This window comes from Geotrypetes seraphini, chromosome 4 (genome assembly GCF_902459505.1).
Source record: "Geotrypetes seraphini chromosome 4, aGeoSer1.1, whole genome shotgun sequence".
Lineage (NCBI taxonomy): Eukaryota > Metazoa > Chordata > Amphibia > Gymnophiona > Dermophiidae > Geotrypetes > Geotrypetes seraphini.
In genome coordinates, this window is record NC_047087.1 from 248,514,469 (window position 1) to 248,542,145 (window position 27,677).

The window sequence follows — 27,677 nt, forward strand, 5'->3', positions numbered from 1 at the left end:
TATAAAGATATTTATTTTAGTTATTTATATTATATAAGGCCTATTAATTGTCTAAGTGATTTACATTAAATTACTCAGTCACTTGTCCCATCTGTCCTGATGGGCTCACAATCTATCAAATATCAAATGTCAGCCTAGCAATCAGCATTTTCGGTTAGCCTAACCAATGTCAGCAAAGGCCTATGAGAGATCATATCATTCATGTCTGACCTTAGGGAATATCATTGCAGACAGCCTTAATTAAATCATGCTTAAAAGGTAACAAATGAACTTGCAGCTAAGAGGTGTTAAGAAGATGAGTTAATGTCTGGTGCTTAAGATGGACAGCTTAGGAGGTACAATGGGTCCAGGTGCACAGATATTATCAGAGGTATACTGGAAATTACATTTGACTCCAATCTATTCTTCTCCAGTCTAGCACACCTCACTCACCTTCCTAGTCGGTGAAACTAACCATTGTTTCTGACAGTTTACTAAGGATGGGGATGCTTAACTTCAATAGATTCTATTGAAGTTCAATAGATTCTGTATTTAGAATTAGATTCCAAGCTATAAAAGGCTCCTCCCTGCAACACCCCCTCTCTTGCTCTTTTGCTCTGTCTCTGGAACCTGAAGCTTGGAACATCATCCCCCCCACCCCCCTTTTTCTCTCTACTTCTCTCTCTATCTCTCTGTCCTCACAGCACCTCTCATTCACAAGAACACAGAAGCAGTCTCTGTAATTGTAAAACTTATATCTCTCATTAATTGTAAAACTTATATCTCTCATTAATTGTAAAACTTAATTGTAAATTTTATGAATCTTACTTTCTCTGCACAATATATCTATTCTTTATGCAAACACTGTTAGTGGTCTTTGTGAGTGATTTTACTTCCTGGTGAATCTTCTGTGAGGGTATTGAACTCGGGACCGCAGATTGTAAGTTTCAATGCCAAAAAGTGTAAGGTTGTGCACCTTGGTAGCGGTAACCCAAGCAGAACATACACCCCGAATGGTGAAACCTTAACAAGAACTGTCGCAGAACGAGATCTGGATGTAATCATTAGCGAAGATATGAAGATTGCCACTCAAGTGGAGAAAGCTTCGGCCAAGGCTAGACAAATGCTGGGTTGCATCCGAAGAAGTTTTGTCCGCCGAAAGCTTGAAGTCATAATGCTGTTGTACAGGTCCATGGTGAGACCTCATATGGAGTACTGTGTTCACTTTTGGAGGCCGCATTATCAGAAGGATGTGAAGAGGATGGAGTCAGTTCAGCGTATGGCCACTAAAATGGTCTCAGGACTCAAGGATCTCCCATATGAAGAACGTCTAAGCAGGCTACAGTTATATTCTCTCGAAGAACGCAGAGAGAGGGGAGATATGATAGAGACATTCAAATATCTTACAGGCCGTATCGAGGTGAAGGAAGATATCCTTTTTCTTACAAGTCCTACAGCAACAAGAGTCCTACAGCTCAAACTCAAAGGTGAGAGATTTCATGGTAACATCAGGAAGTATTTCTTCACCGAAAGGGTGGTCAATCGTTGGAATGGCCTTCCACGTCAGGTAGTTGAGGCCAGCAACGTGCCCGCCTTCAAGAAATGATGGGATAAACATGTGGGTTCACTTAGGGGAATTGCTTAGAGGGAGGGTTCTTTTAAGGGAAGGTTCTTTTGAGTGGGCAGACGTATTGGGCCAACGGCCCTTTTCTGCCGTCATACTCTATGTTTCAACCATGGCGCCTCCAACCTTACATTTTGGGGGCTTGTCTCGGTCCTTCCTGAAGATTTCATCTGGGTAGGTAGAATTCAATTTTTTTTTTTTTCTTCTTGTATTGAATAAGCAGGATTTTTTTCTTGTATGCACTGTGCAATAGGATTATTGGCTGCATAAGACAAGGTGAGAGATGGTATTTTCCACTCAAAAGGCCTTGTGTAGTATAGACACAAGGCCTTTTGAGTGAGATAGAAATCAAATACAAACTATAATTAAGGAAGAAACTATCCATCTGGGAACAAATGACCTGGCCAACAACTCCACACTTGCAGCACAGAAAGCTTTTCGGGAGCTTGGTGAGGGCGTGAAACCTTTTGTAAACACTTTAGCTTTTTCTGAAATACTGCCTGCATATGGAAAGGGAGAGCAAAGAGTGAAAAACACAAAGGACTTTAATAGATGGCTCAAAACCTGGTGTCATCAAGAAGGCTTCAGGTACATAGGAGGATGGGGAAATACATGGAAGGACAAGAAGCTATATTGCACTGATGGGCTACATATTACTACAGCAGGAAAAAGAAACCTTGCAGAGAAATTTAGACAATATTTTTCTAGACATTTAAACTAGAAGGTGGGGGTGGTGTATGTACGAAGGACAATTATAGAGACCACCCCCGGCAAAAGAAAAGATGTGATAGTAGTAAAGACAGCAGCATAAGCAATATCAGCAACTCATTTCTTAGTATTGCAACGGAAAGTGAAACGAAACAAAAATCCATACAAAAAAGGAGATTATCGCTAAAAAATAGCTGGAAAGCGATGACCACAAATGCTCGCAGTCTAAGCAACAAAGTTCATGATCTGCAAGCCCTGATGTTAGAGGCAGATCTAGATATTGTTGCTATCACAGAGACATGGTTCAGTGAATCACATGAATGGGATGCAAAAATACCAGGATATAACCTTTTTAGGAAGGACAGAGATGGTCAAAAAGGTGGAGGAGTAGCTCTCTATGTAAAGATCAATATCCAAGCGACCGAAATGCAAGGGACCTGGGGAGATGAAGAAGCGATATGGATTGCTCTGAAAAGAGAAGATGGAACTTCTATCTATGTGGGTGTAGTCTATAGACCTCCGACTCAATCGCAGCAAATTGATAAGGATCTGATTGTGGATATCCAAAAGTTTGGAAGGAAAGAGGAGGTTCTGCTGTTGGAAGATTTCAACCTGCCGGATGCGGACTGGAATGTTCCGTCTGCAGAATCGGAAAGAAGTAGGGAGATTGTGGATGCCTTTCAAGAGGCTCTGCTCAGACAAATAGTGACGGAACCCACAAGGGAAAAAGCGATATTGGATCTGGTCCTCACAAATGGAGAGAGTATCTCTAATGTTCAAATGGGTGCTCACCTGGGAAGTAGCGAACATCAAACGGTTTGGTTTGATATAACGGCTAAAGTGGAGAGCGGCCGCACGATACTTAAAGTCCTAGATTTCAAAAGTACGGACTTTAATACTATGGGAGAGTATCTGAAGAAAGAGCTGTTAGGATGGGAGGACATAAGAGAAGTGGAAAGACAGTGGTCTAAGCTGAAAGGAGCGATAAAAATGGCTATGGACCTTTATGTGAAGAAAATCAATAAAAACAAGAGAAAAAGGAAGCCGATATGGTTCTCCAACTTAGTGGCTGAGAAAATAAAGGCGAAAGAGTTGGCGTTCGTGAAATATAAAAAAAACCAAGAAGAGGAGAGCAGAAAGGACTACAGGGTGAAACTGAAAGAAGCCAAGAGAGAGATACGTCTGGCGAAAGCACAAGCGGAAGAACAAATGGCTAAAAATGTAAAAAAGGGAGACAAAAATTTTTTCAGATATATTAGTGAAAGGAGGAAGATGAAAAATGGAATTGCTAGGCTAAAAGATGCTGGGAACCAATATGTGGAAAGTGATGAGGAGAAAGCGAATGTGCTAAACAAATACTTCTGTTTTGTGTTCACAGAAGAAAATCCTGGAGAAGGACCGAGATTGTCTAGCAAAGTTACACGAGAAAATGGAGTAGATTCTGCACCGTTCACGGAGGAGGGTGTTTATGAGCAACTTGAAAAGCTGAAGGTGGACAAAGCGATGGGACCAGACGGGATCCATCCCAGGATACTAAGGGAGCTCAGAGAGATTCTGGCGAGTCCTATTAAAGACTTGTTCAACAAATCTCTGGAGACGGGAGTGATTCCTGTGGATTGGAGGAGAGCGGATGTGGTCCCTATTCATAAAAGTGGTCACAGGGATGAAGCAGGAAACTATAGGCCGGTGAGCCTCACTTCAGTTGTTGGAAAAATAATGGAAGTTTTGCTGAAAGAAAGGATAGTGTACTTCCCTTGAATCTAATAGGTTACAGGATCCGAGGCAACATGGTTTTTACAAAAGGTAAATCGTGCCAAACAAACCTAATTGAATTTTTTGATTGGGTGACCAGAAAGCTGGATCGAGGACATATGCTAGATGTAATTTACTTGGATTTCAGCAAAGCCTTTGATACAGTTCCTCATAGGAGGCTGTTGAACAAACTTGAAGGGCTGAAGTTAGGACCCAAAGTGGTGAACTGGGTCAGAAACTGGCTGTCGGACAGACGCCAGAGGGTGGTGGTTAATGGAAGTCGCGCGAAGGAAGGAAAGGTGAGTAGTGGAGTCCCTCAGGGATCAATGCTGGTGCCAATCCTGTTCAATATGTTTGTGAGTGACATTGCTGAAGGCATAGAAGGAAAAGTGTGCCTTTTTGCAGATGATACCAAGATTTGTAACAGAGTAGACACCGAAGAGGGAGTGGAAAATATGAAAAAGGATCTGCAAAAGTTAGAGGAATGGTCTAATGCCTGGCAACTAAAATTCAATGCAAAGAAATGCAGAGTAATGCATTTGGGGATTAATAATAGGAAGGAACCGTATATGCTGGGAGGAGAAAAGCTGATATGCACGGACGGGGAGAGGGACCTTGGGGTGATAGTGTCCGAAGATCTAAAGGTGAAAAAACAGTGTGACAAGGCAGTGGCTGCTGCCAGAAGGATGCTGGGCTGTATAAAGAGAGGCGTAGTCAGTAGAAGGAAGAAGGTGTTAATGCCCCTGTACAGGTCATTGGTAAGGCCCCACTTGGAGTATTGTGTTCAATTTTGGAGACCGTATCTGGCGAAGGACGTAAGAAGACTTGAGGCAGTCCAGAGGAGGGCGACGAAAATGATAGGAGGTTTGCGCCAGAAGACGTATGAGGAGAGGCTGGAAGCCCTGAATATGTATACCCTAGAGCAGGGGTGCCCAACGCGTCGATCGCGATCGACCAGTAGCTCAGGAAGGCAACGCGAGTCGATCGCGGAGCCCATCCCGGGCTCTGTGATAGACTCGTGTTGCCGTCCTGATCTACGGGCCGATCAGCCTTCCTCTCCAGTGTTCTCTCTAGGGCCTTTTAGCTGGGCGGTTCGCCCAGCTGTCATCTGCCGCTGCTGAACATTAAAAAAAAAACCGGCTTGGAGATTTCAGCCCGTAGCGAACTTATGCTCCGGGCTCTAACGTGCTTCTCTTCTCTTCCCTCCGAAACCGGAAGTTATGTCCGGGGGGGGGGGGGGGAAGGGAAGCCGGCACGCACATGTTGAGAGCCCTGAAGCAAGCGTTCGCTACGGGCTAATGCGGGAGACAGGTTAGTGAAGCATTTGTTTTTCTTCCTGCCGGGTCCTGCCTACTTTCTGTTTCCGCGAAGGCAGGACCCGGCAGCATTTCCCCCAATAGATTGATCACGATCTTGGGCTGATCAGCCTTTCTCTTCCCGACGGCAGAATTAACGTCGGGGAGAGGAATGCTGGTTGGCCGAAGCAGGGAGAGGTTGGGGCCTGTTATTGGTGGCGTTTGGGTCCTGGTCCCCGATGGTAATGGCAGTGGCAGTGGCTTGGGGGAGGGCAGGGAGAAAGAAAGAAAAAGGGCAGGCAGGGAGACAGAAGGAAAGAAGAGAAACAGAAAAAAATGAAAGGGAGGCAGAGAGAAAGAAAGGGCAGGGAAGAGGAAGGAAAAGTTGGGGGAAGGAATGAGGTCTGGAGGAAAGGAAGCATACAGGCTAAAAGAAGGGAAGAAAGATTGTATGCACAGTCAGGAGAAGAAAGTGCAACCAGAGACTCATGAAATCACCAGACAAGGTAGGGAAAATGATTTTATTTTAAATTTAGTGATCAAAATGTGTCTGAATTTATATCTGCTGTCTATATTTTACACTAAGGTCCCCTTTTACTAAACCGCAATAGAGGTTTTTAGTGCAGGGAGCCTATGAGTGTCGAGAGCAGCGCTGGGCATTCAGCGCAGCTCCCTGCGCTAAAAACTGCTATCGTGGTTTAGTAAAAAGGGAGGGGGGTATATTTGTCTATTTTTGTATGGTTGTTACTGAGGTGATAGTGCATAGAGTCATCTGCTTTGACCTCTTTGAAAAACCCTGGAATAGGAATGATGATTAACATTTTCTATGCGTACAGTGTGCTTTGTGTTTTTTTTTTAATTTTATTGTTGATAGATCATTTTGACTTGGTCATTTAAAAAGTAGCTCGCAAGCCCAAAAAGTGTGGGCACCCCTGCCCTAGAGCAGTGTTTTTCAACCTTTTTTGGGCAAAGGCACACTTGTTTCATGAAAAAAATCACGAGGCACACCACCATTAGAAAATGTTAAAAAATTTAACTCTGTGCCTATATTGACTATATATAAAGTAATTCTCTTGAATAGGAATCAAATAAACACAAAGAAAGTATTTTATAATGCTGCCACCGCCAACAACACCGTTGGCGGCGGTGGCACTCAAGTGGCTAAAGAGCCGCAGTTTGCCGGCCTAGGGACAACACTGGAGGGTGGCCAGCTGTGCACCCCCTTGGGACGTAAACCCGGGGTGGGGCAGACCGCCCCCCCCACCCTGGTATGCCACTATCTATACCTCACTCCCTCCCTATGACCAAAAATTCTCCTTTCTTCTATTCCCCGTGTACACAACCATCTCTTTCCCTCCCTTCCTCTCTCCAAAGTCCATGCCTTCTGTGTCCAAACACTCATTCCCTCCCTTCCTCTCTCCCAAGTCCATTTCTTCTGTGTCCAAAAACGCATTCCCTCCCCCACCTCAGCATCTCTTTCCCTCCCTTCCTCTCTCCCAAGTCCATGCCTTCTGTGTCCAAAAACCCATTCCCTCCCCCACCTCAGCATCTCTTTCCCTCCCTTCCTCTCTCCCAAGTCCATTTCTTCTGTGTCCAAAAATGCATTCCCTCCCCCACCTCAGCATCTCTTTCCCTCCCTTCCTCTCTCCCAAGTCCATTTCTTCTGTGTCCAAAAACGCATTCCCTCCCCACCTCAGCATCTCTTTCCCTCCCTTCCTCTCTCCCAAGTCCATTTCTTCTGTGTCCAAAAACGCATTCCCTCCCCCACCTCAGCATCTCTTTCCCTCCCTTCCTCTCTCCCAAGTCCATGCCTTCTGTGTCCAAAAACGCATTCCCTCCCCACCTCAGCATCTCTTTCCCTCCCTTCCTCTCTCCCAAGTCCATTTCTTCTGTGTCCAAAAACGCATTCCCTCCCCCACCTCAGCATCTCTTTCCCTCCCTTCCTCTCTCCCAAGTCCATGCCTTCTGTGTCCAAAAACCCATTCCCTCCCCCACCTCAGCATCTCTTTCCTTCCCTTCCTCTCTCCCAAGTTCATGCCTTGTGTCCAAAACGCACTCCCTCCCCCCTTTTGTGTTCCGTGTTTGCCTCCCAGCCCATCTTTGCAACTTTCTCAGCAAAACGAAGCTCAAGCCACAAGGCTTGTCTTCTGCTTCCTGCCTGCCCTGCCGCGCACAAATAGCCGAACGGAAGTATTCTCCGACGTCAGCGCTGACGTCGGAGGGCAGGCTTTGCTTAAGCCCTCCCTCCGACGTCAGCACTGACATCGGGGAACGCTTGCGATCGGCTATATGTTAGCTGCAGGGCAGGCAGGAACAGAAGACGAGCCTCGCGGCTGGAGATGTATTGAACTCCGCGGGTCCCCCATCCAGCTCTCTCCTGTCCACGTGGGGCGGACCGCCCCTCTCCCTAGACTGGTGGTACTGCCCTGATGGCGGCCTGACCGTACGGCACACCAGGCAACATCTCGCGGCACACTAGTGTGCCGCGGAACAGCGGTTGAAAAACACTGCCCTAGAGGAAAGGAGAGACAGGGGAGATATGATTCAGACGTTCAAATACTTGAAGGGTATTAACATAGAACAAAATCTTTTTCAGAGAAAGGAAAATGGTAAAACCAGAGGACATAATTTGAGGTTGAGGGGTGGTAGATTCAAAGGCAATGTTAGGAAATTCTACTTTACGGAGAGGGTGGTGGATGCCTGGAATGCGCTCCCGAGAGAGGTGGTGGAGAGTAAAACTGTGACTGAGTTCAAAGAAGCGTGGGATGAACACAAAGGATCTAGAATCAGAAAATAAGATTAAATATTGAACTAAGGCCAGTACTGGGCAGACTTGCACGGTCTGTGTCTGTATATGGCCGTTTGGTGGAGGTTGGGCTGGGGAGGGCTTCAATGGCTGGGAGGGTGTAGATGGGCTAGAGTAAGTCTTAACAGAGATTTCGGAAGTTGGAACCCAAGCACAGTACCGGGTAAAGCTTTGGATTCTTACCCAGAAATAGCTAAGAAGAAAAAATTAAAAAATTTAAATTGAATCAGGTTGGGCAGACTGGATGGACCATTCGGGTCTTTATCTGCCGTCATCTACTATGTTACTATGTTAAAAGACCTCTGGAACCCTTAAATTGTTTTAGACTGGATGACACAGTTGTGAAAAGTTCCAGTAATATTTTGGGTTTTATATTTGGTGAGATTTTACTATCAAAAGTCTTCGTAGTTTTTTACCTGTTAGCATTTTATGATTTGCTATTGGGGGGGCGTGTCAAACCTTACAGGTGCCAATCATGAGTCCCAAATAAGTTCAATATACAAAAAGAGCTTATAAGCAACTATTCAAAAGAAGGAAGCAACACAGTACCATCAGGAGTTGAAAAAGAATAAAGATTATCCAGCTTTCTTTTCTTTTCATCTACAGAGGCAGAATTTGGAAGCTAGAGAAACAAGGTGTCTTCATAAACTGTCAACTGAACAGAGAAAACCAGTTCTTGGGAATAGCTGGTTCAAATCTCATGAAAAGTAGAGTTGGATGTTCTTGATTTTTTTTTTTTTTTTTCTGTGACTTCTGATGGCACCATGTTGTCCTTTTTGAAAACTTGCTTACAAATTATTTTTGTACTTTGAACTTGTTTAGAACCCATGCTTAACTCCATTTATCATTTTGCTATTTGATGTTAATAAATCTTATCTCTTTTTTTTAATACATCCTTGGTGAATCTTTTGTTATATATACCTAGTGGTTCTCCCTTACTCTTGTTGCTTTTCATGTCTGAGGAACCCTTCTCCTTTCTTGTTTGGTGAATCAGTGTAATGGTAGTCTTTGAATCCTTAATGCAAGGGATTGATAATGATAAAATGGGAGTGAGATGCAGAAACTATATTTCCTAGGCGCTTAGGAAGGGAGGGAGAGAAGATAATTAGCCTATATGATGCAGTTGAGGTTTTCAGTGGTAAGGATATCAGTCTGAAATTGAAGAAATTATTTTCAGAAAGAAAGGAGAATTTAAGAGCAACTCTTAGGGAATACACATGAGTGTATGAGGATTAAAGGACAAGATTTAAGTTTTATTGATTTAAATTTTTTTCATCAGAAAAATTAAAGTGGTGTATAAAATAAATGAAGGGGGAGTTTCATATTAAATAACAAGCAAGTCGGAGTCAAATTAGGAACACCAGGGCTCCAAATAACAATGATATATTGCCAATTTTACAATAAAGATAGAAGATAGAAAGTGTAGCCTGTGAATGCAGAAGATGAGCATAGGCAAGGGTACAGCGTATTTGGAGCAAGTAAAATGAGGGAGAGGAACAGTATCTCATGGACATTAGAGGCACAAAGAGTAACATAAGAAGACTGCCTGATAATTCTCAGTGTGTGGTTGAAATAATATCCAAAGATTTGTTTTTAATCAGCAGACTAGAAGAAGAAGGTATTCTTTATAATGAAAGAAGCATTTCATCCAGTGTGGATAAAGTAGAGTTGCAGTGGTTTTAGGTGATTATCTTAACACTTAAAGGACCTCTGCACCAACAAGCAATTTAATAAAGGAGTCTGAAGTACAGATAAACAGCAAAAGAAGTCCCAACAGGGTCTGCAGTGCACAAACGGCAAGCGAGAAGCAAAAAGAAAACTGCAGACTAGTATGTTCAAGATGCAGGCTATGTTTATTATACCAAATATTTAATGTGGTTAAATGTTACTACCTTATTACAAACCAAGAGACCCGACACGGTCTGTGTTTCGGAGAACACGCCTACTTCAGGGGTCCATGGTTGACAAGGTTTGTAAAAAACCACAATAGAATGAAATAAAACAATTGCCTGTTTAAAAGAAGGTCACCGGCCAGCAGTGCGGCGCTAAATAAAGCTAAAGCGAAAAAAACAAAACAGTAGAGGAGCACAGGGAATGCAAATAGAATATGAGACTTGGCGCCACTAATGCTAAAGTGAGATGCAAACAGAGCTACTTGGGAGGCAAGTATGCATGTCCCAATGGAGGCTGAAGAATAGTGCATTTGTGACTGCACTATCCTTTTTAATAAGAGAAGTATGGGAAGAACCAGAAAGGGGAGAAATAGAGGCTTGCTAGGTGTTGGAGAAGGGACTAGGGATACCGAGAACTCATCCATCCTACATCAGATTTCTGCTTTTGCATTCAAGCTTTTCATGGTCACACTAATTGCTGCCTTTATTCAACTATCTTCTTTTTTAAAATTTCTGCTATTGTTATGAAGCCATCAAGATAAATTTAGGTTTTAATATCCCTGTGTTTTAACAGATTTTCTTTTAATATGTATTCTAGCTCTTACAGAAAAGCATAATATCTCCTGACTTTGAAAAAAGAGAGTGTGTTCCACCATATAGTGAATCTCTTCGTCAGCTGAAAAAAAAACGGAGAGTAAGTATGACCAACTCTCAAGAATATCATTCACAGAATCACAGAATACATTTGGTATCTTTTCATTGTGATATCGGTTGTCCCAGATCAGATGGTTGGAGCCCCAGCAGAAGTGCATAGGTAGGAGAGGGGAGAGGAAAAGGGTCAGCAAAGGTTCCACTGAGTGTAACTGTGAGATGAATGTATGTTTATGGTCTTAGTTGCTCCTTCAGGTTTCATTTTCAAAGAGAGAATACATGGAAAGTTCTGGCCTGGGGCTCAGAAGCTGTGCTGTCTATTGCCATATGTCATGATCAGGGTTAGATCCCTGGTTCAGGTCATCTTCAACCTGGTTTAGCCAGCTCTAAGGATGCTGCAGGAGTACAGGGAGGCCTAGTCATAGAACACTGCAGACTTCCAGATGGAGCACTTGTGCATGGCCTCTAGCTGAGAGGACTGTTATTGCAGGGGCAGGAAGGAGTTAAGAGAGATCACTGGGTAGTTGCAAACGGAAGCTCATGATGCCAGATCCCAGCCCTGGTTATGATTGGAGCAGGAATAAACTGCTCAACATTGCCTTTCCCCTCCAAAAGAAAAGAAAACATGTTTAAGGAAGGATCAGGACTCATATATATATACACATGCACAAGGTCACCATATGGCTTATCTTGTTTTTCTTGTAAACCTGATGTTTCAGCTTAGCAATTTTTCTGTGTAATAGCTATCTAATTGCAATTTGGCAGCCTGTAGCTACCGAAAAACAGATTCAGAGCCTATAAGTTTATGTTGTTGGTCTAAGCATATTCTACCCATCAGAGAATTTATTGATCCACAATCGGGTAGAAAATTTGTTTTAAAACATAGAACCAATTGTAAATCAACTTATGTGATTTATGTTATTTTTTGCCCTTGCAAAAAAGTTGTATATACCATATTTTTCACTCCATAAGACGCACCCTAGATTTAGAGGAGGAAAACAAGAAAAAAACCATTCTGAACCAAATTCTCCCTGCTAGGCTCTGTACCCAACCCCATACTCCTTGTCAGGCTCTGTACCCTGTCCCCCCTCTGGTGGTCTAGTGGTAGGCTGGGGCAGGGAGAGGGCAGGCAGGCCTAGTGACAGGCAGGCCCCATACCCCCCACGTACCCTAAATCATCCCCCATCCCCCCCAGTACCTTTTATAATCATACCTCCTCCCCCCCACCCCCCCGGTACCTTTTAAAATCCCTCCCTAGACAGTTTTTTTTTTTGTATTTTAAACATCCCCCCCGGTTCCTTTTAAAATCCCTCCCTCCCTAGACAGCTGTCTTGCTAGTTTAAACATCCCCCACCCCCTGGTACCTTTTAACATCCCTCCCTAGAGAGCTTTTTATATACGGTATTTTAAACTTTCCCCCACTCCTGGTACCTTTTAAAATCGCTTCCTCGCTTGCTAGCTATCTCCTCTTATTTCCTAGCCAGTGGCATGGAGATCAGAAGAGTGCAGCAGTCAGGAGCAAAGCTTTTTGCGTTCCCGCTTGGGCCCGCGCTGTTATCTGAATGGCTGCGATCAGTTTTCACGGGACTCACGAGAACTGATCGCAGCCATTCAGACAACAGCGTGGGCCCAAGCAGGAGCACGAAAAGCTTTGCTCCTGACCGCTGTGCTCTTCTGACCTCTGTGCCACTGGCTGGGAAATAAGAAGAGGAGACAGCTAGCGAGGGAGGGATCACACTGGACCACTAGGTTATTTGTAAGCTGGTGGGAGGGGGGTTAGGGTTTTAAAAAGGTGCAGCGGCGGTGGGCGTGCAGGAGGATGGGGTGTTTTACAAAGGCGCAGCGGGCGGGGTGTTTTAAAAAGGTGCAGTGGCGGGAGAGGTTTATTTTAACGGGACGGGGAGTGTAATTTTTTGTACCTTTGCTACATAAGACGCACCGAGATTTCCACCCACTTTTGGGTGGGAAAAAAGTGCGTCTTATGGAGCGAAAAATACGGTAAGCAAAACCATTAGGTTAATCAAAACATGCATAATTGAGCACAGAAGTTGTATCAATTTCAATCTACAGTCAGCTTCTCTTGTAGAACATTGTTACAACATGAATCACAGCATAGCAGACCTTCAGTTTTTCATTTTATGACATTTTACTACAAGATGGCACAAGGGAGATATATCTATCTATCTATCTATCTATATCTATATCTATATATATCCTATATAATAAAAGCTTACTAGCGCATGTACATTGAAAACATCGTGATCCCTGCCGCTGTGGTGTGTGATCCGTGGCCGTGTTCCATTTTAGAACCTGGCGGCAGGGAACATTTTGGCCGCTCCCCTCCTCCCGTCCTCACTCACCAACCGCTGGAGGAAGCCGGCCATATTCGGCGGCTGGAGGAGGGCTTCGTGCAGCAGCGCTGGCAGCGGCTGCCGGGAGGAGGGCTTTTTGCAGTGGTGCTGGCGGCGGCTGCCGGGAGGAGGGCTACGATCTGCTGAGGGTCGGGTGCTGCTCCAGTGAGGATCGTGGCCGGCTCTACTAAACTTCGCATCCGCACAGCACCTCAGTAGAACGTTTCCTCTGACGTATGCGATCACATCAGAGGGAACGTACTTCTGAGGGGCAGAGCGGCCTACGAGGTTCACAGAAGCCGGCCGCGATGCTCACAACGCTGCATACTGGACCGGGGAAACAGGTAAGAGGTGCTGCTAGAGCAGGGAAGAGGTGCTACTGGGCCGGGAGAGCAAGGAAGAGAGATTGGGAGCAGGGAAGAGGTGCTATTGGACTGGGGGAGCAGGGAAGATGTGCTATTGGACCAGGGGAGCAAGGAAGAGGACATGGGGAGCAGGGAAGAGGTGCTATTGGACCGGGGGAGCAAGGAAGAGGGACAGGGGGAGCAGGGAAGAGGTGCTATTGGACCGGGGGAGCAAGGAAGAGGGACAGGGGGAGCAGGGAAGAGGTGCTATTGGACTGGGGGAGCAGGGAAGAGATGCTACTGGGCCGAGGGAGAAGGGGGCTGGGGGGGGTAAAATTGGTTTAGAGCTGGGGCTGAAAATAGGGGACATGTGAGGGAAGGAGGCTTTACTAGCACCCGTTAATGTAACGGGGGAAGGAGGCTTTACTAGCATGCATTAATGTAACGGGCTTAAACACTTAGGGTTTTGTGATTGCTGTGCCGTGCTGTGTCCATCCTTACTGAATTCCATTTTGGAACACGGAGGCAGGGAACACGCCAGCAACTCCCTCCTCCCGCCCTCAGTCACCAACTGTTGCCGCCGCTGCTGCTTCTCTTCAGAGCAGCCTGTTGAGGTTCGCTGGCCGGCTGTAGCGAACCTCGCAGGCCGCTCTCCACCTTGGTAGCACGTTCCCTCTGATACACAATGTGAGGGGAGGATTTATTTTTAATTCCTTTGAGTATGAAATTATACATTGGTATTTAAAAAAATCATCCAGTTTTCACTAGATCACATACACACATTTCATATTATTCCAAACAATTCACTGTTATTTATTTGTTGTTTTACCATTTGCCTTCTTTATTTTTTTAAGTTTTTTTCTGCTGTCACATATTGACATCACAGGACTTCCAGAGTATTTTTAAGCTTTACCTCCCATGCAGATAATGTATTTACATACACAATTTTGTTTCTCAATCCATTATGTCATTAAAACGGACATAAGAATTTTTGTATACAAAGTGAACCAGATACTATTTTTTAAGTTTTTGCATTAGTTGATTTTTACTTTTGGCGCCATTTTTTTGTCTTTTAAAATGGAACTCGCCTGCGCAGTGGATTTTCATAACTTACTTTATGGCAGGGGATACTGCTCTTTTGAGCAATTTTACACACAGACCGCCAGGCACTGTAGAAAGCTTCAGATGATTGAAGTCATAACTCCTCCCTCTGCTAGCATATCCTGGAGCATGCCCAGTAGATTCCAGTCTTGCTTTCTACATGCCAAGAAGCCTGTAGGAGCTTATTTCTTCCACTCGTGTTTTCTTTTGATAGTTTCAGTAATATTTTTGGCATTTCCCTCGAGGTTCTGCCCTCGTGTTGTGGAGGTTCCCTATGGGAACATCCTTGTGGCGGGAGTCGTTGATGTTACTATGGTTGGAGAACATCTGCTTCTGGGAGGGGTCCTTGTGAGGCAGTAAGCTCCCCGGACAGCCTGCAGGACAGTTCGAGGCTCTAGGATTGGGAGCTAGCTCACCCCAAGTTCGTCCACTAGTGGGTGTAGCACAGGCTGAGCGGTTCCATGGAGGTGCGACCGGGATCGGAGCTGGACTACGTGCCTCCGTCAGGTGGTTGCATGACGTATCCGAGGGTGGCGGTGGTCACCAGCCATAGTGGTCAGGCCAGTGGGGCCGTCAGAATACTTGAAATCCAGCTTTACAGCTTCCTGAGTCTTTGGATCTCCCTATATGCTGTTCCAGCATTGCCTGCATTCTCTCCCATTCAGCACAATGAAAAAGTAAGTAACAGTGTGACAGCATGTTTTGGCAATTTGGGGGGTCTTAAAAAGGGGGTTTTGAGTGGTTTCCCTGCATGCTCTACCCCCCCTCCCTAAAATCCCCAAATCACTGTTTTCTGAGGATTCCTATTCCTTTCCCGGGCAATTTTATTGCAAAATCAACACCCGGCAACCATCTTGGATTTTCCTGATTTGAATAAATCTATATTTTTTTATAGTTAGCTTTGTTTTTGCTCCAAACTTCATAGATGGCATTCCCAGGTTGGGATGGATTGATTTCATGCCTCGTTTGTGGCGGATGGCTGTCGGATGTTCAGTCGCGTTCCGTGTGTGCTGAGGCTTGTGAGGAGGGCTAAATTGGCATGAAAGCGGTGCCTTTTGCCTCAGAGGAGACCCTCCTTGAGCCCCAATTTCCATGAAAATTGCGTTTGGGGGCCCTCGGGTGAGCACTGGTGGCGTTCCGGTGAAACGCAAGCATGATTCCAGAGAAAAACCTTATGTCATCCAAGTACTGAGGTGCACAGGGCTGCTTTCGCCGCAGGAGTCCTCTTTTTCCCCGGGAATTGTACATAGGCTCTCTTAGGCATACTTTATAGAGAAATTCATGCCTGTGATCATCCCATCGACATCTAGGCCGTCCGTGGGGATGTCACCGCCGCTCGGCCCGAGTCTTTCGCTTGGTTCCCCAGCAGGAACTCGGAGCGTAAAAGGATGACGCACACGATGGCATTGTGCACTCTCACAATCCCTCTGATTTTGCAGGGAGGTTCAGTGGCGGCCACTAATGTGGAATGTTTGGCGGAGCTCCGCGATCAGGCTCTGTGTGGATTTTGGGACCTGGCTGACAATCCCACAGTACGCAGGTTCCTAAATCCTGCTCGTCTGGAGGACTTCATCCTCTACAGGTGTGGACTAGTACCTGGCCAAAACTCAAGGAATAGCAATATTCCATGCTACCAATCCAGGACAAGCAGTGGCTTCCCCCATGTCTTTCTCAATAACAGACTATGGACTTTTCCGCCAGGAAATTGTCCAACCCTTTCTTAAAACTAGCTATGCTATCCGCTCTTACCACAACCTGTGGCAATGCGTTCCAGAGCTTAACTATTCTTTGAGTGAAAAAAATTTCCTCCTATTGCTTTTAAAAGTATTTCCCTGTAACTTCGAGTGTCCCCTAGTCTTTTTAATTTTTGACGGAGTGAAAAATTGATCCACTTGGACCCGTTCTGCTCCAATCAGGATTTTGTAGACTTCAATCAAATCTCCCCTCAGCTGTCTCTTTTCCAAAATGAAGAGCCCTATCCTTTTTAGTCTTTTCTTATATGAGAGGAGTTCCATCCCCTTTATCAACTTGGTTGCTCTTCTTTGAACCTTTTCTTGCACCACTATATCTTTCTTGAGATAAGGAGACCATAATTGAACGCAATACTTCAGATGAGGTCACACCATGGAGGAATACAGGGGCATTATAACATTCTTAGTCTTGTTAACCATCCCTTTTTCAATAATTCCTAGCATCCAGTTTGCTTTTATTTATTTATACCCAATAGAATACATACACAAACAGAATCACATACAGTACAACAAATCAAACATGAATAAAACATAATAGTGATAATGTAAAGCCTCCTAAAATTACAAAGAGGCTACCAGCGCCTTGCATCAAAAAACTATAAATCAAATCCTATATTTCATCTTACAGAAGAGGTATTTCTTCACCATTTTCTTAAAACTATTCAAACTTGTTTGCTGTCGTAAATATCCCGGAAGCTTACCGTATTTTCACGCATATAACGCGCGCATTATACACAATTTTACAAACCGTGCATAACCATGCGCATTATACGCGTGAGCGCGTTTTACAACTTTTTTTTTACATAGTTCCCCCCCCCCCGACATCCGATTCACCCCCCCGCAGGACCGCTCGCACCCCCACCCCGAAGGACCGCTCGCACGCACCCCCACCCCGAAGGACCGCTCGCACCCCCACAGCCTCCCGAACCCCCCCATCATGTAGAAGCTCCTACCATTGTCCTGCTGCTTCCTCTGCCGGCAGTCCCGGCCCTTCTGTGAGCCCTGCGTCTGTGCTGCTTCCTCTTCCGGCGGTCCCGCCCTTTCTCTGACATCAGAGAAAGGGCGGGACCGCCAGAAGAGGAAGCAGCGCAGATGCAGGGCTCACAGAAGGGCCGGGACCGCCGGCAGAGGAAGCAGCAGGACAACGGTAGGAGCTTCTATATGATGGGGGGGGGTCAGGAGGCTGTGGGGGTGCGAGCAGTCCTTTGGGGTGAGGGTGCTGGTGCGAGTGCATGCGAGCGGTCCTTCGGGGTGGGGGTGCGGGTGCATGCGAGCTTTCCTTCGGGGTGGGGGTGCGAGCGGTCCTGCGGGGGGGTGAATCGGACGTCAGGGGGGGGGCATCAGGCTTTCAGGGTGGGGACAGGACTTCAAGGGGGAGAGGAGAGTTGGGGCGGGCTAAAGGAGAGTCGGGGTGGCCAGAGGAGAGTCGGGGCGGGCGAAAGGAGAGTCGGGCGGCAACAGGAGAGTCGGGGAGGCATGCGCGGTATACGGGTGTGCGCGGTATATAAAAATTTATTTACATAAATTACAGTTTCCCGCGTGCTATACCCGTGTGCGCGTTTTACACGGGTGCGCGGTATATGAGTGAAAATACGGTATTCCACTCCCAAGGACCCACACACGAAAATATGCTAGCTGCAGCTGTTTCATAGTTTCAGTGTTCTCTCATGAGTGATCAAGAGGTTGCTAACTGCCTCCTTTCCTTGATAACCCCAATGCGGTTTATATCTTGTCAGAGATTTGAGGATAACCTGAAGGGTCCCCTTTTTTGCACTCGGGCAATGGCAAGGATTTGTCCCGTGGTGGGCGGTTTTACCCAGTGCTTTGCTTCTCCAAAGGTGGATTCAGCTGTGGCTCAGGTCACCAAGCATACTTCTCTCCCTCCAGACGGAGGAGTGGTCATGAAGGATGTTCTTATGCGCCTTTTTTGATTCAGCTGCAGCTGGGTTCAAGGCGGCACCAGCCTTGTCCTTTATTGCACGGGCGTGCCTCTCCACACTTCACCATGCCCTGTCTCTGTGATGCTGCTTGAATTGGAATTTCTCATCTCCAGGGTGGATTGTATGGCTGAAAGTTTTCGCCAAGCTGGGCACTTCTTCAGTGTCTGTCCAGAGGATGCTGTGGATCAGGCAGTGGTCTAGGGACTCATCCTCAGAGGCCACCTTGAACAAGTTTCTCTTTTAGGGACAGCTTCGATTTGGCCAGAGTCTGGATGATCTCATGGCAAATGTACAAGACCGCAAGTCAAAGGCTTTGCCCAAGAACAGGCCATGTCCCACCAGGGATTCGGGGCATTCTGATTTTAGTCCGTTTGAATGTCCTCACCAGTATGACGGTCCTCCCTCCTCAAGGCAGAGGTACCCTGCATCCTCCAGGCACCATTTCGGGGGGGGGGGGGATCTGGCCATCAGTCCTCAAACGAATGTCCAGAAGCCCCCCCCAAGAAACATTTCTGTCGTCAGGCCTTCGGCCCCTCTCTCGCACATCGGGGGGGTGGTAGTCTGCTTTCTTGGCGAAATGGAGACCATCACGTGTGATCACTGGGTATTGGAGGTGTTGCGCGATGGGCTCATTGCAGTTTCTCCATCCTCTCTCCATGTACTTTCTAGTTTCCCATGCAGACCTCCCCGAGGTGGCGCTTCAGGTGCAGGCTGCGGTCCGCAGACGTTTGGATCTTGCAGCCATTGAGCCCGTGCCAGAGGGCAACTTGGGCCCTGGGAGGTACTCGATATGCTTCATCTTCCCAGTGAAAGACTCTGAAGTTTGGAGACTGAGTCTGGATCTCAAAGCAGTCAATATGGCACTGAAGGTGCCCCGCTTCCGCATGGAGATGGTGCGTTCCGTCATTGATTCACTAATGCCGGGGGAGTTTCCGGCCTCCCTGGATCTCATGGAGGTGTATCCGCATATCCCCATTTTTCCGGTGCATAGGAAGTTTTTGCGGTTTCACATCCTGGAGCAACACTTTCAGTTTGCGACTCTTGCCTTTGGGTTGGCGATGGTGCCCAGGGTTTTCTCCCAAGTTGATGGTGGTAGTGACAGCATATCTTCGCTATCTGGCTGTCCTAGTCCATACGTATCTGGATGATTTGCTATTCAGAGCTCCCTCTCTGGCTGAGGGGATGCAGGCGGTTCAGCAGGTGGTCCACTTGCTGCAGCGTTTGGGCTGGGTGATAAACCTTCAGTGGAGTCACTTGAAGCCCACCCAGGATTTGGAGTACCGGGGGGATTCGCTTTCACATGGGATAAAACAAGGTGTTTCTTCCATCAAGAAAAGGTTCGGACCATCATCAGAGACCTTCTGACCACTCAGATCCCGACGGCCTGGCAGTATTTCCATGTCCTGGGGTTTGTGGTGGCGACTATCTATGGAGTTCTGTGAGCAAGAGCCAGATTGCGTCCCTTGCAGCAGGCTCTGTTGTCCTGATGGAATCCGCAGCGGAACCCATTGCTTGCTCCTTGGCCTTGGTCGGAGGCGGCATGCAACAGCAGCATGACATGGTGATTGTGTCCCATGTTCCTAGCCAGGGGCCTTATGCTCTGGATTCGGATTAGGTGACTCTATTAAAAGCAGCGAGTCTCTCCGACTAAGGGGCAGTCTGTATGTCTGTTCCGGTACAGGGCTGATGGTTGCCCTCGGGGCGCAAGTGGTCGACTATGCGCCTAGAACTGGGAGCGATCTGCTCTGCTTCATTTTGTTTTTTTCAGATATTGTCTGTTTTCAACTTTTCTGCATGGCTTTGGTGCTTGGAGATCCCCTTCTTGGGCTTACTCTGCCTGGAAATGTTTGCAGTCCCGTGTGGGTACACTGCTGCTCTTGGGTCAGTTTCTTAGAATACCTGTGGAACTACCCTGCTTGGTGTCCCTTAAGGAGTTCAAGGTCTGTTTCCCTGGGAGCTGGCTCCCCTGCTGATTTTTCAGAGGCTTGAGCACAGGCTGTGGGGCCCCTGTGTAACAACCCTCTGAGTCTCAGAGAGCTGGCTGCGAAGCTTATCCCCCCCAATGGCGGCATCTAGATTTTCTGGGGTGGGAGTCCATGATTAGTCTCCGCCTCACTTGCAGCCAGAAGATCTCCATCAATGAACTTGTTCTTTGGCTATCTTTGAGGCAGAAATCCTTTCCCTGCTGGCAAGATGCTGCCAGCTGACAGGCAAAGGGAGAGAAAAAGTGGGGAGCGGGATTGAACACATCAACCTGAGAACCAACAAATTTTATTCATATAAACTCAAATCAAAATAAATACATGTATAAATGCGTGATTATAGTCCTTTTTTTATTAGTTTTATTTAAAATTTATTTGATGGCATTCATGCTGTCTTATGTTTTACATTTTATTAGTTAACTTTGATATTGGTTTTACTCAAGTTCATTTTATGTTATTTTTGATTGACATTTAAGCTACATTAAGTATCCATGGATGTCTTTTCCTTCATTGGTTTTGTCTATAAGTATTTATGCTGTTTTATGATTCATATTTTACTAGTTCATTCCGATACTGTTCTTTTGTTCTTTCATGTTCATTTGATGCTTTTTAGCTGTTTTTAAGTAAATCCGCCTTGAACCGCAAGATAATGGCGGAATAAAAATCACTAATGTAATGTCATATATATTTGTTATTTTCACATTTAACTGTACTGATTTATGTTGTTTTGTTATGTATTCATGTAATGTATACCTTTTCCAGACCAACTCTCATGCCCCAAAGGCAGGCCGAAACACGGACTGTGAAGGGTCATCAAAAGCAAAGGACTCTATATTCGTGTATTTTTGCATGTATTTATTTTGATTTGAGTTTATATGACACTACCCCGACTAGATATGTCCTGAGGACTGAGTCAACAACCCTTGGGCTGAAGGGAAGAGAGGAGAGTATAGGAGTTGAAGTGGAGAAAAAGCATGAGCTGAGTAAGAAGAACTTCATACCTATAGCACCCATGCACCTTGGACTGTCGTTTCCCCTTTAGCAAATTTATAATGCTGTGTTTGGAAATGATCTAAAAACAAGGGCTATATATTTTTTACAGTATATAAAATTTTTGGCACCTGGGGCAATGAAAGATGAAGTGGCTTGATAATAAAGATCATCATTGGGAGATATGGATTTTGTATCTTGGGTTTTCTGCCCACTGTTCTAACCAGGGAAAGAATTAGTCATTGCGCGTAAGTGGTCAGTCTTAGAAATGCATGTGTGTTGGGTTATGGAGGAAGCTGTTGTCTTTGGCTGTTGGCCATATGTCATTCCAGTGGTTTAGCGAAATGGAGTAGGCTTTGGTTTGTCTTATGCTGATCAGTAGTCAGAGAATTGTTATAAGATACCAACTCATTAGTTCACTCCAAAAGATAAGATTGTGTGGATGTTGAGATTAGTACCCTATAGCAGGTAAGTTTGGTTAAGCATTGTAATTGTATCTGAGCTGGCTCACATTCAGAGATTGGTTCACTATAGCCTGTAGGTGTGATTAGTTGCTGTAATTGTGTCTGATTAATGTACACCGCCGCCTAGAAGCCTGATTAGGCGGTATAATAAATTTTTTAATAAACTTGAAACACTGCGGGTGACGGCAGTGTTGGGGCGTGGGGGTGGAACGGTTTTCTTAAGCCAGTCCCGACTCTCCATTCGTCTGATGCTTTTTGGGCTATTGCAGTCATTTGAGGTAGAGAATGACATGGGGACAATTTTTTCCTCATCCCCATAGGAACTCAATTTCCACATCCCATCCCCGTGAGTTTTGTTGCTGTCCCTGCCCCATTCCTGCAAGCTCTACCTTAACCACACAAGCTTCAAACACTTATGATTTTAAGGTATTTGAGGCTTGAGGATTTGAGAATGAGGATGAGGTTAAAGCTTGCAGGAATGGGTCAGGGACAGGAAAAGAACTCTGGGATGGGAAAAAGAGTTCCCCTTGGGGATGGGGAAAAATTTGTCCCATGTCATTCTCTAATGCGAGGGCTTCAATTAGCAGCATCTGGTGGGCAAGGGGTCCTACTTGCTTCCCAGTTCCTTGAAGATAGTCGCCGTGGGCGCTGCAAGTGATGTCAGCATTGGGGGGGATGGATTGATTTTTCCCATGCTGGCCCCCAACTCTTTTCCTCCACTGCTGTTTGGGCCATTGCAATCATTTGGAGGCTTTCTCAAATAATTTTGCTAAATCTGAAATCCCTTATAGTTTCATATCCTTTTGTTTATGGGAGAAATACATTTAAAGCAGATTTATCAAATGTGATTTTATATATTGTGTCTTATTTATTATTATTTTTTTTCTTTAGGAAGAGCGAGCCAAAACAACAGGTGACGGGTGGTTTGGAATGAAAGCCCCTGAAATGACAGAAGAACTAAAGAATGACCTGAAGGCTCTAAAAATGAGATCTGCCATGGATCCTAAGCGGTTTTATAAGAAGAATGATAGAGATGGCTTTCCTAAGTACTTTCAAGTAAGATGCCTCTTCCTGATTTGAAATTTATGTATTTATTTAGTGTTAATGTATTAAAATCCCTAACCCTTAGTGGATTACATTCATTTCATTAGTTTTATGTTCTGAAATAGTTGAATTTACTTTATGTATCTATTTTGAAATACTGTATTTTTATACATATAGGCCTAGATTCTATAAATGGCACAAAAAATTAGGTGCCTAGATCAGTGCACTTAGCCAATCTAGGCACATAACTTAGACAGGGCTATTTCCCTTTAGTCGCATGGTTGCAGAAGGAATCCACTCCGGATTTTTCACTCTGCCTCTATAGTATTTCACTGATCAGTTTAGCACACTCTACAGTTTGTTTGTTTTTTCCTTCTGCAAAGCATGGATGCAGTTGTGTGTGTTCTGCTCTCCCCATTTTATTGTTTTAATTTGATGTAATTTCATCCCCTTTTAGGGTAATTTAGTGCTTGGAGTGATTTTTAAAGCTCTGCCTGCTTGAGAATTCACAGACTTTGGTCTGTAGCTGACTGGCCAATCCCTTTTTAGGTACCTATTGGCCAGCCTGCATAGTTTTATCTGGAACTCGGGGCCGGCCCTTAAGTGGCTCACCTACTGTTTAATCAGGGGTCGAACGCAGGTTGTTAGGTGCCCTTAAGAGGCTCAGCGGTGTCTCGCAGGGTACCGGCTGCATCATAGTACCTCCGCCTGTTACGGTGCGCATCCAATGGTCCGCAGTGGTGGAGGTATAGTCGGACATTGGAGTCTGAGTTGGCAACTTGAAGATCAGCTTTGTAGGAACATTCCCGGCTTTGTGGAAGTGATTATTCTCATCCAGCTACTATGAATGCAGGCTAGCAGCATTTCTAACCGATATGACAGTCTGTGAGTGACATCGGGGGAGATGTGAAAAGTGGGATTTTGAGTGTTTCTGAATATTCCCTTATTTTCCCCCTCCTGAAAAATCCTAAAATCACTGTTTTTAATGTTTGGGAAATGTGAAAAATATTGCAATTTTGGCTTAAATTTTGTGATGGTGGCCATCTTGGATTTTAGCGATTTTTAATTTCTAAAGCTACTTGCTTCTTCAAATCTGCAAAAACTGCTTGGAATGGATTGCTGGGATGTCGTCCTTGGGTTCTCCTCTTGTGGATTCTTGCCAAGATTGCCTATCTTTAGCACTTTTAGAGTGTTTTTTTCACCAGGTGTCGCATGGCGCAGCTGGTGGGGGTCTGCAGCGTCCATCTTAGACCCTTCCCTGCTGAAGCAGGTGACCAAACACTCAGCTAACCAGTGGGGCAGCCTTCATAGTTTTTAGGGCTCAGCACAGCTGATAATGCCATCCACCAGGCTGTGGACCCTGCGCAGCCTCAGAAAAGCACAGTTTTGCCACCTTAATGTGACCTATGCCCCAGGAGCCGGACACCTTTTCAACATTTTTGAAATTTTTGCGCTCAGGATTTCTGACCACTGTGTTTTCCCCCTGCGCAGTCCAATCTGCCTACACGGCATCTCTCAATGGCATTACTCCTTTGGACATGTTCTAGACTCACCCTGCTGTGATGCTTGCGCTGCCTGACCCTAATCTGGGTGCAGATGATTTGCTTGCTGACCCCTTATTTACAGGGGCAGCGTTTCCCAGGGTGGGAGATCAGGGTCTGTGTGCTGGATTTGTTGATCCTTCTGAGGTTTTGGGAGCCTGGAAATACTATCATGAGCCTGTGCCTATTTGAATTAGTTGTTTTGTCAGACCTTCTTTCTGAAACTTTACAGGACGTCTTTTTTGTCTCTCAGCCAGCTCTGGCCACTCCTTTCTCCTGGTTTTGTGATGTATACTTGCTACCTTCCTCTGGTACGCTGATATGTGTCTTCTGGTCTTGGAGCAGTTTAATTCTCCTGAAAGTGTTCTGAATTTTGCAAGAGCTATACCATGCTGGGATTTTATGACGAGGTGTCAGCAGCAACTTTGGTTCAGCCCAGGGTGGATTTTTGGTAGAGCATGTGATAAAATGCACCTTCCCCCTCAAGGTAGGTAATGCAGTTGCCTTAGGCATTAAAGCTGCTTAGGCAACATCTGTGTCACTCACGCATGTTATGCTCAAAAGCGCACTCTGGAAAGTGAGGCAGTGGATCTCTCTTTTCAGTTTTGTTTTGGTGTGCACTGTTTTTATGCCGGATGCATTGCATGCCCTACTTATGCAAGTTTGGTTTGAGTCAAGTGCCAGAGTAATCCATCTCTGCCCGCAATGGGCTGCTGTTTCCACTTTCAAAGCTCCTTTGGCTGGGCTGCCTTTTCAGGAACTGTGATTGTTTGGCAAAGGTGTGCATGACTTCATGGATTCTAGACTGGACCATCGCCCTATGACTCGGCCTGATAGGTCAATGGATGCCCTGCTGTGGATTGGAGGTCATCTCAAAACATTTCTTCCTGCCTGGATGCGCGTTACGCCCAACCAGTGGGTCTTGGAGTTTATTTGGTCAGGTTAGAAACTGGAATTTGCTCGACCTCTGACAGATTGGTAATGGGCTCTGCTCAGATCAGAGCGTTCAGGATTCCAACCACTGTTCAGCGCTTGCTGGAATTTCAATCTATGGACCCAGTATTGTTGGGCTCAGGCAGATACACCATATACTTTCTCATGCCAAAGAAATGCTCTGACAAGTGGAAGTCTTTTCTGGATCTTCAGCATGTGACTGCGGCTCTCAAGATGCCATGATTTTGAATGGAGACCATGTGTTTGGTCTTTGCAGCAGCACCTCCAGGACAGTTTTTTGCCGTTTTGGATCTTAGAGAACTAGGGGTTTACAAGATTTTGTTCATCATGCAATTTTTCTGGGGGGAAAATGTATATTCCAATGCTGTCTTGAGACAATTGTGCCTACCCTACCATAGTGGCGTTCTCTGATGATTATGCAAGCTTCGATGGAATGCAGAACGATAAAGGATATGGACTCCAAAATGGGACAGCAGTTGACCACCATATGGGAACCTTTTAGGACTACACTAACACAGGTGGCTCGTAGTCAACTATCGAATCAATGACTTAAATTAGTTTTCAGTTAGATTTTGATGTCATTTACATTTTTTTAACCACCTGACCGGGGGGGGAGAAGGGGGGGCTTCTTTCTTAGTACTTGACACAGTTCCTTTCACAGCTTGTTACTTATACTGTTTGGTCATGATGCTTTTTTAAATATTGCCGACCAATGTTTGATTGTCACTGTTTATTTTGGAACTGAATAAAGATGGTCTAAACATAATGTCTCTGCATCGCTTCAAGTTGCAAAGTCACCTGGAGAATTGTGTTCAATTCTGGTCTCCTTATCTCAGGAAAGATGTAGTGGCACTAGAAAAGTTCAAAGAAGAGTGACCATGATGATAAAGAGGATGGAACTCTTCTCATATGAGGAAAGACTAAAAAGGTTAGGGCTCTTCAGCTTGGGAAAGAGACAGCTGAGGGGAGATCTAATTGAAGTCTACAAAATCCTGAGTGGAGTAAAATAGGTACAAGTGGATCGATTTTTTCACTCTGTCAAAAATTACAAAGACTAGGGAACACTCGAAGTTAAAGGCAAAAACTTTTAAAACCAATAGGAGGAAATTTTTTTTCACTCAAGAGAATGGTTAAGCTCTGGAACGCATTGCCAGAGGTTGTGGTAAGAAGAGATAGCATGGCTTGTTTTAATGAAGGTTTGGACAATTTCCTTTAGGAAAAGTCCATAGTCTGTTGTTGAGAAAGACATGGGGGAAGCCACTGCATGCCCTGGATCAGTAGCCGCCGAAATGGGGATAAAAAAACCTGGATGCCACAGGTACGGGAACAAGGCCATTCACCGCCCCGTGGAGTGGTGAATGGCCTTGTCCCCGCAGTTAATTGAGGGAACCCGCGCAAAATCTCCAATCGCACGATCCAGCAGCCCCCTCCCTCCTTTCTCCTAATCGCGGTCTGGGCATCTCCCTCCCTTCCCTGGCTATTTTTTATTTTTCTCTCAACAAGCAGCCAGAGCCTTGAAGTTGCGTGCAGCTACCAGAAAGTTCTCCTCTGACGCAACCTGAAACAGGAAGTTGCATTGGAGAAGTTTCCGGCAGCCGCACATTACTTCAAGGCTTTGACTGCTTGTTGAGAGAAAAATCACCAGAGAAGGGAGGGAAGGAGATGCGCAGTGAGCGGGAGGGAGGAAGAGAGGGGATTGCTGGACTGCGCAAAGGGTGCTGAAGGGAAGTCGAGAGAGAGGGGGTGAGAGTAACAGTCGCTGAAGGGAAATGGGGAAGAGAGAGTGGGGAGAAGACGCTGCAGGAAACTGGGGGGAAAAGACACTGAAGGGGACTGGATGGAAGGAGGGGGATAAAGAAAAAAAAAGGCACATGCTGGATTGGGGAGACAGATACCAGATCTGTGGGGAGGAAAGGAGGAGAGAGATGCTAAAAACTACTTGGGGGAGGGAAGAAAGATAGAAGGGAAGAAGACAGAGATGCCAGACTATGAGGGGAGCGGAGGGAAGAAGATGGGTGCCAGACCAATGGGGAGTGGAGGAGGAATTGATGGAAGGGTGAGGCACATTAACAAAGCATATGGAAGAGGCAGAGGGAAGGCAAACAGTGGATGGAAGGAATTGAATGAGGAGAAGATGAGGAAAGCAGAAACCAGACAACAAAAGTGGAAAAAAAATTATATTTCTTTTCTTTAGGATAAAGTAGATTAGTTGTGTTGATAAACATTTATAAACAAAGCCCTGCCAGCTGAAGATCTCTTTCTCTAGTTCGACAGCCAGAACTTTGATTTATAAAATGACAATTGTATAGAATATTGTTTCTTTTTATACGTTAATAAAATAAGTTCAGTATAAAACTATTCAAGGCTTGTGTGGATAGGATCAGATGATTTGCGGGGATAGGGACAGAGCTCGTGGGGATGCGGCGGAGACGGGAACAATTTTTTTGGGTTTTTGCCAGGTACTAGTGACCTGGATTTGTTCATGAGAAACTTTATCAAAAGCTTTCT

At 45.5% G+C, this 27,677-nt stretch overlaps 1 protein-coding gene across 1 annotated transcript in view; it reads left to right on the forward strand.

Moving 5' to 3' along the window:
* The window catches only part of DNTTIP2 (deoxynucleotidyltransferase terminal interacting protein 2), a 79,995-nt gene that overhangs the window by 35,782 nt on the left and 16,536 nt on the right, over positions 1–27,677 (forward strand). The window contains exons 4-5 of the mRNA XM_033941541.1: positions 10,655–10,750; positions 22,522–22,686. Coding sequence (XP_033797432.1) covers positions 10,655–10,750; positions 22,522–22,686 — 261 coding nt within the window. The remainder of the gene's footprint in view (positions 1–10,654; positions 10,751–22,521; positions 22,687–27,677) is intronic.